At 40.3% G+C, this 15,524-nt stretch overlaps 1 protein-coding gene across 1 annotated transcript in view; it reads right to left on the bottom strand.

The window, feature by feature from the left end:
* Positions 1-1,424: 1,424 nt before the first annotated feature.
* LOC122786453 (exostosin-1b) overlaps positions 1,425-15,524 on the bottom strand; it is a 109,674-nt gene continuing 95,574 nt past the window's right edge. The window contains exons 7-11 of the mRNA XM_044052772.1: positions 13,168-13,263; positions 7,643-7,732; positions 5,210-5,370; positions 3,710-3,881; positions 1,425-3,448 (exon numbers count right to left, since the gene is read on the bottom strand). Of these exons, the coding sequence (XP_043908707.1) occupies positions 3,263-3,448; positions 3,710-3,881; positions 5,210-5,370; positions 7,643-7,732; positions 13,168-13,263 (705 nt within the window). The 3' untranslated portion in view covers positions 1,425-3,262. The remainder of the gene's footprint in view (positions 3,449-3,709; positions 3,882-5,209; positions 5,371-7,642; positions 7,733-13,167; positions 13,264-15,524) is intronic.

Below are 15,524 nucleotides of genomic sequence, written 5' to 3' on the forward strand. Positions count from 1 at the left end.
TGTCTTTTTTTTCACATTTTGGACAACAAACTACACTATGACTTTTTTGTCTCATTTTGGACGTCATACTAAAGTATGACTTTTTTGTCTCATTTTGGACGACATACTTTACTATGTCTTTTTTTCACATTTTGGACAACATACTATACTATGACTTTTTTGTCTGATTTTGGATGACATACTATAACATGACTTTTTTGTTTTATTTTGGACAACATACTATACTATGAATTTTTTGTCTCATTTTGGACGACATACTATACTATGACTTTTTGTACTGATTTTGGACGACATATACTATGACTTTTTTGTCTCATTTTGACACATACTATACTATGCCTTTTTACTATACTATGACTTTTGTCTCATTTTGGACGACATACTATACTATGACTTTTTTGACTGATTTTGAACGACATACTATAACATGACTTTTTTGTCTCATTTTGGACGACATACTATACTATGAATTTTTTATCTCATTTTTGACAACACACTATACTATGACTTTTGGACGACATACTATACTATGACTGTTTTATCTCATTTTGGACGACATACTATACTATGACTTTTTTGTCTCATTTTGGACGACAATAGTATGTTGTCCAAAATCAGTCAAAAAAGTCATAGTATTGTATGTTGTCCAAAATCAGTCAAAAAAGTCATAGTATATTATGTTGTCCAAAATCAGTCAAAAAAGTCATAGTATAGTATGTCGTCCAAAAATGGTCTAAAACGTCATAGTTTAGTATGTCGTCCAAATCTGGTCAAAAATGTTACAGTTAGATGACTAATGAAACTAATTAATTGTATGTAAAAGTTGAAAAAAGGTGTGAAGTGACCATTGTCCTGAACATTTTCACATTATGAAATCTGGCCCTCGTTAGAAAAAGTTTGGACATCCCCCAGTCTAAAAGCTTCATGTTTTAAAGGTTAAATCCACCCAAAATCGGCAGCAAGAAGCAGGCTTGATCGCAATTTCGCCGCAGAATTTTCTCCTTCTTCTTAATGTTTATTTAATTTGCAGCTTGAAGATCAGATTCTACTTTGAATGCCCTCCCTGCACCAAACGAGATACGAGATAAATAGATAAATGAAGGACACAAGCTAATTTGTCCTCTGAGCAGACAATCACGACGCCAAAGCATCTGAAAAGTGACGTGTGGAAGTATTACAGGTTCTACGTGGTCAATGGCAAATTAATGTACAAATGTGCTGACCCAGCTGTTAGCTTAGCCGTTAGCGCTACCTCATTAGTCACATGAGAATTCAACCTCATGTGATGAATAGTAAGATTAATAATAAATAATGTCGCTGTGTTCATTTGGGCAGGGGATTTATCTTAATATCTTTAAAGAAATAGCATGATTTTTAAGTTTTCCTGTTGGGAAATTGGGAAAAAAAACAAGGACACAAACGTATTTGGGCTAGCTATTGTTAGCAACAGTCTCCACGTGGTATTTTGTGCGCACAAACAGCGTAGCAACGGCAGTTAGTCGAAATGTAAACAGTACAACTGATTTACTGTGAAACAAATGTGACAGAGGTGAGATAAACAGTAATAGTAGCAGTGTTTGTTTGTGTGCAGCCGTCTCACACACGACTGCAAATACAGCGCACCCAAAGTTTAGCAACCGCTTGCGCACATCGCTCACATCCAGTGTCGCCCCAGCTTTAAAGGTCGTGGATAAGCGTGAACTAAAACAGAGCGGGGTTTTGTTGGCCAGAAAAAAAGAGGCTTTCCTCCCAAAGCTAGCATTAGCCAGCAGGTCATATTTGAGGGTCAGTGCTTTCACAACACAATGGTCCATAATGTTAGAGTGTTTCATCAACAGCTTGTCTACGGGAATAAAACAGCACTCCAAATGAAAAAGGCTCACCTAATTGAAGCGCACACACACACACACAGATATCTCTGCCTGACAAATGGAGGAGAAAACCTTTTGTCAATTTAATGGCTCTGAGGTTCTCTGATATGTCACCGGGCGAAGGGAGGGGGGAATATATAATATTTCAACCGGAGAGCATGGCGGCGACGTGATGTGCAATAAACAATTTTAAAGGCGGACCCTGATGTCAGAACGCTCAACGTTAAAAATCTCTCTCTCTCTCTCTCGACACGCCTGTGAAATGACGGCTGCTCTGTGGTCGGAAATGTTTTCCCTGTGATGATGGAGACGTTTGTGTTCAAATACAACATTCTGCTCCATTTCATCCAGAAATGTTCATTTCACTCATTCCGTCGGAAATGAAAATGTACTCGGCTTCAGCTTATGGTTGGACACACACACACACACACACACACACACACACACACACAGTAAATGAGAGCGTTAGTAGGGGAAATAAAAAGATGATGAAAGTAAGTGGAGAAAAAAAAACAGCCATGAGTATAAGAGGAAAATGGGATATGAAACAATGTTCTTTTCAAATTGATCTTGGCGATAACAGACCGTTGTACACACTGTGTATCACCACATCAACGATGAGGCTGATCACATGTTTGCAGAATCCAGGATGTGTGTGTGTGTGTGTGTGTGAGTGAGAGTGTGTAAAATATCAGAGTAGTTCTGTAAAGACCTTGTAATGACTGGACACTGATGTAAATGTTTGAAAACATATTCAAAATCTAAAACCAAGAGTTGATTTGTACAATGGAATCAAATCAGAAGAACAGGGTTTCCCACACTGAAAAGCAGGGGTTTGGTAGTGAGTCCAGGCTTATGTCCTGATGCAGACTTGGGTGCGACCAGTAGGATTAGTGGTGTGCGTGGTGGGGGGGTTGCCAGGTTTGCGGTCATGAACGCCTTCCCTCTTCTACCATCCTGTACATGTGCCGAAAGAGCGGGAAAGTCAGTGACGCTCTTGTTCGTGTCGTACAAAAAAATATTCTATTCCAGAGTTCTCGTCACCGTCGTCGTCAGTAGTGCGCACTGTGTGTTTGTGAAACACACAGAACTGTTTGGCTTGTCTTTGTGTTCTCTCTCTGTCTTTTTGTCTGAGGGTTTCAAATCTAAACACCATCTGCGTTTGTCCTCATTCGTCCCTTTCCATGTCCAGTCCGGGCAGCAGCAGCAGCAGCAGCAGCAGCAGCAGCCGCGGTGGCACTGTAGTCATTGGCAATGTGCTGAGTGGAAGACAGAGCTGTGTCACCCTCCGTCCATGCGGCTACAGTCCTACTACTCCTGCTTCCCACCGAGTCAGTCTCTCTTGGCTCCCCCAGTGCGAGGTCTCCGCCCCCCAGGGGGCGCCGGTCCTGTCAGAGCCTCTCGATGTCCCTGTATTTCTTGCGAAGGATGGAGACCTGGTCCTTGAACAGGACGGGGTCCAGTCTCATCTGGGAGTGGACCAGCGGCATGGCGCCAAACCAGCTGGCGAACTTGTTCATGCAAGTCTGTCTCTGGGCGAAGTGGTCGGGGTCGGCCCAGCGCGAGGCCCTTGAAGACTGAGGCAGGACAGACACCAGAGACACAGTCGTTACAATACAAGTACAAGTATGTACTGTATATATAGTCAGTCAATCAAATATAGATATATAATTATAGTTAGATAGAAATATAGATATTCTTATTTTCTAATAATCAAATATTTAAGCCAATCTCTGGCTTCAGAGTGAATCAGATAGTATGTGAAGCAACAACTTTTATATTTAAGGTTGTAAAATAATAAAAACAAGTGCAGATGAGGGGACTTGTGTGTCTCTCACCTGTCCCATCATTGTCTCCTTGTACTGTTTCTTCTGTGTGACCTTGATGGGCGGCAGCTTAGTGACAGCAGAGACCAGGAAGTTCATCAGGATGTCCTCACAGTTGGCCAGCTGGTCCACCATGTTCTTCAGACTGCTGGGCAGGAAGCTGGTGTAGAGATAATGGTAATACCTGCAGGAGGACACACACACACACACACACACACAGCAAAGAGTCAGCAGAAGAAGAGGGAACAGATCATCTCGTCTTTCATCACAACAACATGTGACTGTGACACCATGAGTCATGATATCATATCTTCTACCGCGTTCTCCTCCACATGAGGGTTGCGGGGGCAGCTGACATGAGGTGAAAGGCGGGGTAGACCCTGGACAGGTCGCCGGTCCATCACAGGGACACGTAGAGACACATTACACACCCACACACACACGCACAGGGAGAAGATAAAAACTCCATGCATGAAGGTCCCTGTTCTGGCCGGGACGTGAACCCGTGTCTTCTTGCTGCAAAGGCAAGAGAGCCAAACACTAAGAATCTCTGCTACTTTGCTGTTATTGCTGTTTTATATTACACTAGTCATTATTGGATTATTATTGTGGACTTTCATATATAATTCCATATTTACTTTGTGTTTTTTCACTTTCTGTTTGTGTCTCATAATCCCGAGTGTGTTTACTTTTTTTTTCGTGTATTATGTTCACATGTTTAAATAGTCTTTCAAAAACATCTGTGATGAGATTAACATTTAATGATATATTCACACATTTTCTGAAGATAATGAAACCATGTTTACATTTACAGATTAAACAAGGACACAATTAATCTGTTAACTGACAGAAAACGATTTAGCTGATATTTAAATAATCAATTCTTTAGCAAAAACACCAACATTTCCAAATTTCTAGCTTCTATTATGTGACATTTGTTCAACTTGTGAGAGGCCATATGAGGGATGAAACAAAAAACTCATTAATAGAAGATAAATAATAAATAATCTCAGGTATATTAAACAAATATTAATTTCAGGTATATGAAAATGAATATTTCATGAAAACAATGTGTTTTGAATGCATCACAGCGTTCAACTCAATTCAGCGACTGCCTCGTTCCTCAAGTCGCTGATGGATTGAGCGCTGGACCTGTTGGAAGCGATTAAGCGCCGGGCCGCAGCGATTGGCTGACGACAGATTAATGGAGCGCCGCCATCACGTCTGAGTGACGCCACATTAAAGCTGACGGGGCGTTAGTTTAAATAAATGCAGGAGCGAGGCTCAGCACACAGACTGACATTTTGGATAAACGTACGCGGCTGTTTCCTGAGGCTGTGCTACAACCGACATCACACCTACTGCCGCGACCTACACATCATCAAAGTGCATCAAAGTGTGCGATCAAAAGAAAGACGAGCGTCGAGCAAAGCTGTGATCTCTGTGCAGCAGAGACACAAATACACATGTTCAGTGTTTAGAAGACAATCACAGGTGTTTATAGTCTCATACTTGTGGTAGATGGCAGCTCCAGTCAGCACCATTGAATAGTCGTTGGTCCATTTGGATGTGTAGCCCCATCGCTCCTTGTTGCTGTCCCAGAAGTGACTGCGGGCCGGATAACCAACGAGACGCTCGGGAAAACTCTGCCACACAGTGAAGGCGAAGTCCACCTGTGCAGAGGGAGATAACAAACACAACATTTACAACATTTATAAAATGCACTTTTACAACAGTTTGTAGAAGAGGTTGATTCATTGCAACCAGTGGCTTTATTTATGCTTAATAACTCATTCATTATTGCTTTAAATATTAGTTACAGGACACACATTTACAGCCATATCTGTAAAAAAAATGGTGAACAAATTCAAAATAATTAATAAAAACTTCATTTTATGCATGTTATTTTCTGTGCGTGAGCCTTACACAATAATCCTAATTTTAAAATACACATCAATCTTAACTTAAATTTCTTTGGGGACCCACAGAGAAAAGTCTCCTGCAACCCATCTTTATCCTTCACCAGCAGGATACTCTATCATTTGTTTAGCCAAGTATTCAACTGTAACGTCTAATGTCCACTGTGTATGAATCAGTGACATCTAATGGTGAGACATTGTCATTAGTGCAGTCATTCAGGCTGCTGGTAAACGTAGCAATGCAAGACGGAGACCTCCTCAAAGCAAAGCACTTGCCCTAAAAGTTCATATAAAGTCTGTTTTCATGCAAAAACACTCTGATACAACCACACTCTATCATCAATTTCTGCCAATAAACCCACTTATGTTACACACTGGACCTTTAATCAAAGTGAACTACATTATGTTTTAAATGTGTCACCTTTCATCAAAGTAAAGCATATAAATAAACGGTCTTATTAGATATTTGCTCTTCATAATAAAAGAAAACTGTTTGCAAAAGGAACTAAACAAGCTGAAACTGGCAGTACACGGTGTTTTAAGTGGTATATATTATATTGTGTATAAAGAAATGGAGTGATTACAGAGAGAGAGAGAGAAGCAACAAAGGAACTGCACGCTTTAGTGAAAACACTGGCGACGCAAAAACCTCATCAAACACAAAGCAGTCTTTCCTCAGCAGCAGCAGCTGAAGCCAACTCCTGTGTCTGCGATCAAAGCGCTCAGTCACTCAAGAGGATGAAAACATGTAAAGGCCTCAGTGTCTCTGCATTACACCACATATTACAACACTGCACTACACTGAGAGGCTTTTTATGTCTATGACTTAACTCTAAATCCACCATTAAACACAACTAACTTCCATTTTATTTGTCTCCTGCCAGAATTACATGTGCAGACACACGAGTCGCACAGGAAGAGAAGGAGAGACCTGACTCTCTTCTTCAGTAAAAAGTGACCATAATTAAATTCTCCATACACATTTCATTTTAACCAGGATACTGGTGTGAGCTTTCAGGAGGGCTTTTATTGTGAAGGAAAAGTAAAGCTGCAGGGGGGAAAAAAGAGGAAAAAAGGCCAACAATTCCACTGAAATCACACTTTTACAACAGGGGCCACAAACTCCTGTGACCTGGGGGCCACAGAGGGTCTGGTCAGGTCAGTAAGGGTCGGTAAAATAAGCTTCAAATGTTATTGCGATGAATCACAATTATGACATTTGTGACAATATTTCATTTCAAGTGTCTTTTGATATGGAACAATTAAAATAAAATAAAAATGCATTTATGACACAAAATGAAAATATCCTCTTCTTTCAGATAATCTGCCTCCTTCTTGTCCTCATGTCCTCCTTTATAGCGTCCCTGAACCTTCGCTGTGGTCTTTGTCCATCGTCAACATCCTTTGTCCAATATAACTTCATATGAAGTGGGAGGGCCGTCTGAAATTGACTTAGGGACCACAAGCGGCCCACAAGCCGCATGTTTGACACCTCTGCAGTAGAAGATTTTAGCCAACGAGAAGAATGAGGAGACGTTTCAGGATTTCTGGTCTTAATTTCCCCTTCACTGGCAGCTCTGCGTTGCCATCTTCATCCTCGACACAAACAGACTTTTATGGGATCTAATTCTTCGCTGTTCAAAGCAGCATCTGGCTTCCCATGGTGCCGCGCCAAAATGTGTCCTCGGGAAAAAAAACGGCAACAATCCCGACAGCATGTGGAACAAATATGCCCATAACTGAGGAGTTACAGTGTGATTAGACACAGGCAGTGAAAGAAAAGTGGAGCAAGAGAGAGAGAAGGATAGATGATGAAAAGAGGGAAAAAGTAAAGCTTGGAGCATGAAAGTTAAAGTAGTTTAAGAGTCAAGCTGCAGAGTCATAAGTGGAAAACACCAGGGACGGAGAGAGAGAGATGAAAAAATAACAGAAAACACAATCAGAGAGTTGGAACGTGTTTGTTTTGACTCAAGAGGACGAAAAAAAAGTTCTAAAAGTTTTATATTTGACGGCATTAGGAGCTCACCTCTGTGGTGGACAACACCGTGTCTTCATCCAGACTGAGGACAGCGTCGGTCACTATGGTCTCATAGGGCAGGAAGCGGCTGCTCATCACCTGCAGGGGGAGACACAGAGCACAGCAGGGGTTCTGACAATGAAAACAGCCTTCATCATACAGCAGACGCAGGCACACATGAGAATAGAGGAGGATTAGGACCACATGTCAACATTTGTTTTTGGAAACAAAATAAAATGAAGAGAATAAATAAATACATAAATAAGACAGAATTCTGAGATTGAAGACAGATTTATGAGTTGTTTTTGTTTGTTTTTTTGTTTTACAGAGAATTCTGAGTGTAATCAGAGAGAATTCTGATTTTCTTTCTCTCAGAATTCTAACCTTACTCCCCCCAAAGTATTAAAGTTGAATGAATGAATAAAGCTCTGAAGCAGCACATGGTTCAGTACTGATACACTACAGCAGGGGTGTCAAACATATGGCCCGGGGGCCAGAACCGGCCCGCCAGAGGGTCCAATGCAGCCCACAGGATGAATTTCTCAAAATTTCACACTATGATTACAATCTAAACGTAAGATCAAATGCAATATTTTTCAATCCCAGATACCTGTGACTAAATGTTTATGCCTTTATAGATGATGCGTAAATAGTAAATTTAGGTGTGATATTGTTGAAATTGCACTTATATTTCATGTTTTGTAAAAATATCCCTCATTAAATGTAAAACAAAGGAGAAAAAACAAAGGAGTTCTTGTTGGTCATAGGTTATTATGCTATTATTTTACTATTTTTACTGGTCCGGCCCACTTAAGATCAAATTGTGCTGTATGTGGCCCCTGAACAAAAATGAGTTTGACGCCCCTGCACTACAGTAGTAATTTAGTGATAAGTGATTATTATGAGCAAAAATAAACTTTTTTCATGTTGACACGAAAGTTGCCAGCGAGCAGTTTATATATATTATAAAATAACATTTTTATACAACAGGCATCGACTTCCACCTTCTGTGTTGATAAAACTAACTTATTAACGCGTGTTAACATCAACATTCATTAACAGTCGAACTTCTTGTCCAATATTCACTCTCCATTAAACACTGTTTTCCCTCGTCTCCATTAACTCGCTTTTAATAGCTTTTTTTCCAATGAGCTTTTTAGCAGTTAAGTGTTCCGCTGTGTTCACATGCTAGTTACAGAGTTCCACTGTGGACTGGTGTTCCACTGACTGCACAGCGTTGGCTTTATTTCCTGAAAACAGCTGCTAATCTGTCGCGATTAGAAAAGTCCAGAAAACAAACAGTTGTTTTACGAACGATATCCAAACATCTGGGAGATTCATAGTCACTTCACCTGGTCCTTGTAAATGTTCTGGTGATAATATTAACATGTGTCTGAAACTGACAACAACTGCAACACAAACATTCACAATCTTCTACCACAAGCTTGAATTCACTTATATGAAACAAAAGCAACATGTCATATTAATAAGGTTAAGTTGAACTTTACCGTCCACAATGTGGAAAAATAAAAACACAACATCTATCTATAAATTGTCTGTGTGTTGATTGTTGATTTGAATAAGTAATGCTAAAGATATCGTTAAATAAATATATCAGAAAAAGAAGCACACATCGGCTTTCGCCGCTCTACTGTAGCCACGCCCCCTCTCACTCACACAGCACTGTGCGACAGCTCCATACTTACTACAAACGTTGTAATAAGACTGTAAGTTTGTATAAAGCGTTGATGAATGAAGTCATTGTTTCGATTACAGATGGGATGTAACTGGTGCTTTAAGCCAACCATTGAACATTCACGTCCAATTAAACACAGTATTTCTCCCACATCTGGAAACTAGTTTACAGAGTGCAGTGCAAATACAACGTGAAGACGCCGCAACATCAACACAACAGCTGAACACAGAGAAGGAGAGAAAAGTCCCTCCTGTGTGACGCGCCCCATTGTTTTCAACCCTGACAGAAGCAGTCGTTCAGATCAACACACACACACACACACACACACTGCACATGTTTTCCCCTCTGTTGTTGAACAACAGGACATGTGTATTTAATGGTGGCTGAAACCAAAGTGTGTAATTCATGATTTACTGGAAGCAGAGGGAGTGACGGTGGGTGGATGAGAGGATGAATGTATCCTGACTTCATTTAAACAAGCCCAGCAGCAGCAGCTGGAAGAAGAATTCAACCTCACACAGACACACACACACACACACACACAGAGCACTCGCAACGTTCAGATACACAAGCACACATCAGCAGACAGATGTACATGTACATATATACACAGTATATGAATATATATATATATATATGTGTACAGTATACATGTAAATATAGAACACACACACACGTACACACGCACAATGTTGGCTGAAGTCAGCTGTTGGTTTCCTCCTCTGAGAAAGGAAACTGCAGCAGCTGAATGTGAGTGACACTTGTGTTTACAGGAGAGAGGAAAACACAGGATAAAATGTCCTGCGGGTATAACCAGAGAAAAGGAGAGAGAGAGAGGAGAGAGGGAGAGAGGAGAGGAGAGAGGAGAGAGGAGAGAGGAGAGGAGAAAGTGACAGCAGGACAAACCACAGAAAAATGGGTAACAGAGACAGAGGAGGACGAGACACTGGTGTTTTAAACCCCCAGATGGTTTGTAATGTTATGAGTGTGACACAGTAGCCTGGGGCTTCCTGGCTGCTGCTGCTGCTGCTGCTGCTGCTGCTGCTGCTGCTGCTGCTGCTGATCTCCAGGAACCTGAGCTGTGAGAGCAGGAATCTGCCTCCAGCACTTCACCTCTCTTCTGAAGGACGTCAGCAGAGGTGTGACAAGAGGAGGACAGGACAGGACAGGACGGAGACCACCATATTTAAGCACTTTAAAAAGGACTAAATGATTTCTTTACTCGTCTTTGCTCTGTATTTTCTTGTAAAGTATAGTGTAATAGTGTATTTTTTTATTGCATGTTATTGAATATTTAGTGTTTGTCTGAGAAGCAGAACTGTCAATTGTTTCCTCAGTGTTCCCATGTTCATCATAAGTCTTTTACATTTTACATGTACCTGAGTAGAACAACATTAACACATCCTTCAGTTTTTTATTTCAATATTGAGATGATTTTGAATAAATGAATAAATAAATAATTAACAATTAACTTACTAACTAACCTGGCACTTGTTGAATCGAATGTATGAATCGATTACTAAACTTATTGTCAACTATTTTGATCATCGATTAGATTAGTCAGTGTTTCAATAATTATAAGGAGTTTTCTGATTCTTCAGCTTCTTACATGTGAATATTTTCTGGTTTCCTTAAAACAAAGAACTCATTCAAACGGTATCATTTTACTTTTGTGGACAAAACCTCATCATTTCCAGGTCTGACAAACCCTGATCAACACCTTTAGGGACTAAACTAGTACTCAAGATTCATTGAGAACATAATAGTGTGTACATTTACATGGAAGTAAAAACAACCTGTTGACAGGCTGTGGCAAAGGAAGGTAATGTTCAACTATTTGTGTTGGTTGTTTAAAGGCTTCGCAGCAAAATGTAAGTATTTCAACACGTGGCTCAAAAATAATAATAATAATAAAAAAGAGTGTGATTTAAATAAGTTTAAGAGAAGGGAAAGAAATGAGTGACAGAGAGTAAGAGTGAATGTGACAGTAAGTGGCAGGAAACATGAGAGAGATGAAAAGTGTTCTCGCTCGCTCGCTCGCTCTGTGGGGAGGACCAACACAGCTTGGCTCGCCATGGTAAACACAGAGTGCACCACAACCACAACAAACCACACACACACACACACACACACACACACACACAGCTACGTAGTGACACAGAGCCGCACAGCTCTGATTGACAGCCGGCAGGAAACCACTCAGAGCCACAGGGAGAGGTAAACTCTGAACCCAGCCTACCAGTGCGTGACTGACACTGATGTGGAAACCACTTCCTCTGACTGGCAGCTGGAGTGAAGTCGTCGTGAGCGGACGATGAGTCTGACGATTCACAGATGAGCAAACACTTCCTTCTCCTCACGTTTGTTTGGAAACAGTGAAAATAATCTCAGATTAGGCTAATGTCGGACCTTTGAACTACACAAGGAGAGGTCGCGGGGAGGTCAACGTAAACAGAGAGGCTCAGTGAGGCTGTCATAATAAACTTCATAAAGCAAAACAAAACAGCACATCAACTCAAAGTGGGGCTGAATATGAATGGATTACTTCATTCATTTATTTTATTTGAATGTTCTTTCAGCTTCTTAAATGTGAATATATTCTGTTTTCTTTGCTCCGTATAACAAATAAATCATTAAAACGTCATCATTCCCAGGTTTGAAAATCATTTTTCACCATGTTCTGACGTGTTATGGACCAAACGACTACACAATTAACTGAGGAAATCATCAAAAGACTAATGGATTATGAAAATAATCCTTAGTTGCGGCCCTAATTTAAAGCTGCACTGAGTAACTTTTGAATTTAAACCACTTTCACGTGAGTATCAGCTCCACACGACTCAACTTTTACTGTTTCTCATTAGAGCAGTGTTTGGCGTGACACATTTCATAACCCTGGACATTCAGTAGTACTTTTAATCTTAATCTGATTTGCGTCTGATATTGCAAAGAAAATCTGCTGCTCGGCAACCCCTGCATGCTCCTGTTCCTGCACTGAGCAGCTCCAAGTTTCTCGAGGTGGGTCATGTGGAGACAGTGTTTTAAGAAGTCCTCCAGACGGGGATAGATGTTCCACACTGCAGCTTTAATCCTTTCCTCGCTCTTTCGTTTCTAATTAGCTGCGTTCATCCATTTAATATCACAGTAAACAAAACACCTGAAACAAAAGCCATTTTAAGCCTCAAATCATTTCTTCCATGTCGCTATTTTCAACTCACAGACCAAAAAATCGATGAATTGAGAAACTAATCAGCACATAATGGAGCTGAGGTTCGGTCGCAGCGGTGGAACGCGCACATTTAAAAATAGATCCGGCAGTTATGAGTTTCTGAAATGGAGCTGAGGATCACAAGTTATTAAAACCTCAAATTAATAAAGTCATAAGTCATCTGCTGGGTTTACTTGTTGTGCATATTATTAGTCTATTACGACTCAAGTGTTACTTATTCCTCCAGAGATTCTTCAACTTTATCACGTTCATTTGATATTCAGCATAAAAAAGGAAAGAACGACATAAATAAACTCCCCTGTGCATTTACACTCACCCACTTATTGCCTCCCTTATCTTTCCTAACAATACACATTAGGCTGTCACGCTTTTTTTAACAGTGTATATTATTCCCATTACTGAGCTTTAATTAAAACCACACAAACTGTCCTTTTAATGGAATCACTGCAGCACAAATCGAATCTCATTAAGTCTCAGAAACTCTCAGACGGGAGAAAATGGGCCGAGATACAGTAGCTGTACAGTTGGTGACTGTGCATGAGAGGAACCGTAGAATAAGACGAGTCAATGAAAGGATGGAGAGCGCGGGCGAACGTTTCTGAGGCTCACCTTATTTTCCCCCTCGATGACGATGACGGGCACTGACGTGGCGGGCCAGCGCTGCTTTGCAGGGAGAGGCTTGTCACAGTTCCACAGGACGATGATCTGCAAAGGAAGAAGAAACAGGGTTTTCACCACAACTGTGTGTCAGCAGAGAGTAGCCAAAAAAAGTTACTTGAAGATAATTATTACTCAAGTAGAAGTAAAAGTACTCATGAAAAGAATTACTCAAGCAAGAGTAAGAGTGAAAAGACTACTCGAGTACATATCAGAGTTGGTGAGTTTCCCTGGAAGAAATCCATGTGCATGTGTGTGGATGAGCTGTATGGGTGTGTGCGGTGTATTTTTATTTATTTATATATAATATTTGCCTCTGTTAACAACAAATGGAAACTCACCTTTGGCTCCAACATTGGCTTAAATGTTCATTAACAGCACTGTCCCTTCCAAATAAACCACAAATAATAATAATAATAATAATAATAATAATAATAATAATACAATTCTGAGTTCTGACTACAAATGGATCACAGTGCAGCTTGAAAACATCAGTAATAAAAGGTGCTACCTGCCTGCACCAGATACCTGCATTGTAGCTAATATGACTTCCTTTAACCCAAACTACTCGCAGCGCACTTTCCCAGCTCGCTGTCGAACCGGCCCACGGAACATGTGACATTTACGCGGCAAAATGTCACCTCATTACAGGATGTTAAAAGAGTCTGAAGGGCAACTGAAGTGATAAGGTGAACAATTTGTACCATTCTGTCCGTAAGTCACAGCACATGTCCAGGTTTGTAACAATAGAAGAACATGCTGCTGAACTCTTATATCACATCACGTCAGCACCGACTGCATTTCTCTTTCACTCACAGTTTATATATATACTGTATGTATATATATATGTATATATATATATATATATATATATACATATAATATATATATAGGAAGTGATTTGTTTCACATCAAAACAGACGGACACTCGTGAAAATGAGTATAAACAAGTATGACTGAAATCATTTCTACTGCTCAATAATCCCAGTCATGCGCTGCTGCTGCTGTATACACACAAATGCTCCCTCAGTCAGGTCTGATAGTATTGTTTGACAGAGCTTATTCTCAGATTAAGGACATACTGTAGCATACAAACAATTACATCATTAGGACAATAAGAGGCATAAATATCAACATCAACAAAAGTCACTAAGAGTTACGTACCGTAGCTTTATAAAATCATGGAATTAGCAGTGAAAAAAAACTGGAAATATTCTTTCATAAAACTATGCAAACACCTTAATCTGAATACTGTTTTATTCAGACTAAGGCCAGTAGTTGGATTATTGGTTTCCATGAAGACAATGTTTGTTAAAATAATGAAGAATCAAACTTTTCTTAGGTAAGGTTAAAAGTAAAAACACTCTTTCGTTGCTGTGTGTGAGTTCCTACACAAAATGTCCTTGAACGGTAAAAGAACCCAGCGTGCAGCACTGCGGCTGACGCTGAGCACAGACATCGCTGATGGAAATGAGCCACAAGAATATCCCTGAAGGGATCAGTGGCGTTTCACATTATTCTAACATCAACAACGTCACTCTCTGTTTCCCCCCGCGGGGAATCTGCACCCTGACTGCACCTGCCAAATTATGAGCGAGAAGCTGTTCAGATGTTTGTGTTACGGTGTTAACACACAGCAATATGTCATCAGTCTGAGAACAACACGAGGAAGATTCAACACAAGAAAAGCATCGTTCATGGGTCTCACTTTGTCAAGAAGACAACAGGTATGAGGCCACTTTATTAGGTACACATGATGCCTAAAAACAGGGGTCTCAAACACATGTACAGTAGCTAGTCTGATCAAGATTAGGTCAGGTCTGAAATAAGAAAAATGGACAAAGTGAGCTTCAAAATAAAACACAATATTCCACCATGATACTGCAATAACAAGATGTTTGATATTTCACAGAATTACTAAGTAAAAGTGTTTGTTTTCATATACATTTATAATGCAAAACAAATCTATGAATAACAAAAACAGCCAGACATACAATATAATCACAAATCAACATGTAGACAACTGTAATGACACACTAAACAAGCTTACATGTGCATATAAGATGCCTCAGAAACTAGAAACTTCAACATTTCAAATCTCCACACAATCCCACCATCCTCTTTTTTGCAGTTTCTAAAACACTCACACATCAGCCCCTCTGTCACCAGCAACCACGTCACATTCAAAGCCATTTAAATCACATTTCTTCCTACTGTCAATGCTCAGTGTGAGCTTCAGCGGGTCATCACGACTGTATCTACTGTACACGCCTTAATGCATGTGATCGGCTGACGGCGTTAACAAGCAA

The sequence above is a fragment of the Solea senegalensis genome, linkage group LG20 (assembly GCF_019176455.1).
Source record: "Solea senegalensis isolate Sse05_10M linkage group LG20, IFAPA_SoseM_1, whole genome shotgun sequence".
NCBI classification, from domain to species: Eukaryota; Metazoa; Chordata; class Actinopteri; order Pleuronectiformes; family Soleidae; genus Solea; species Solea senegalensis.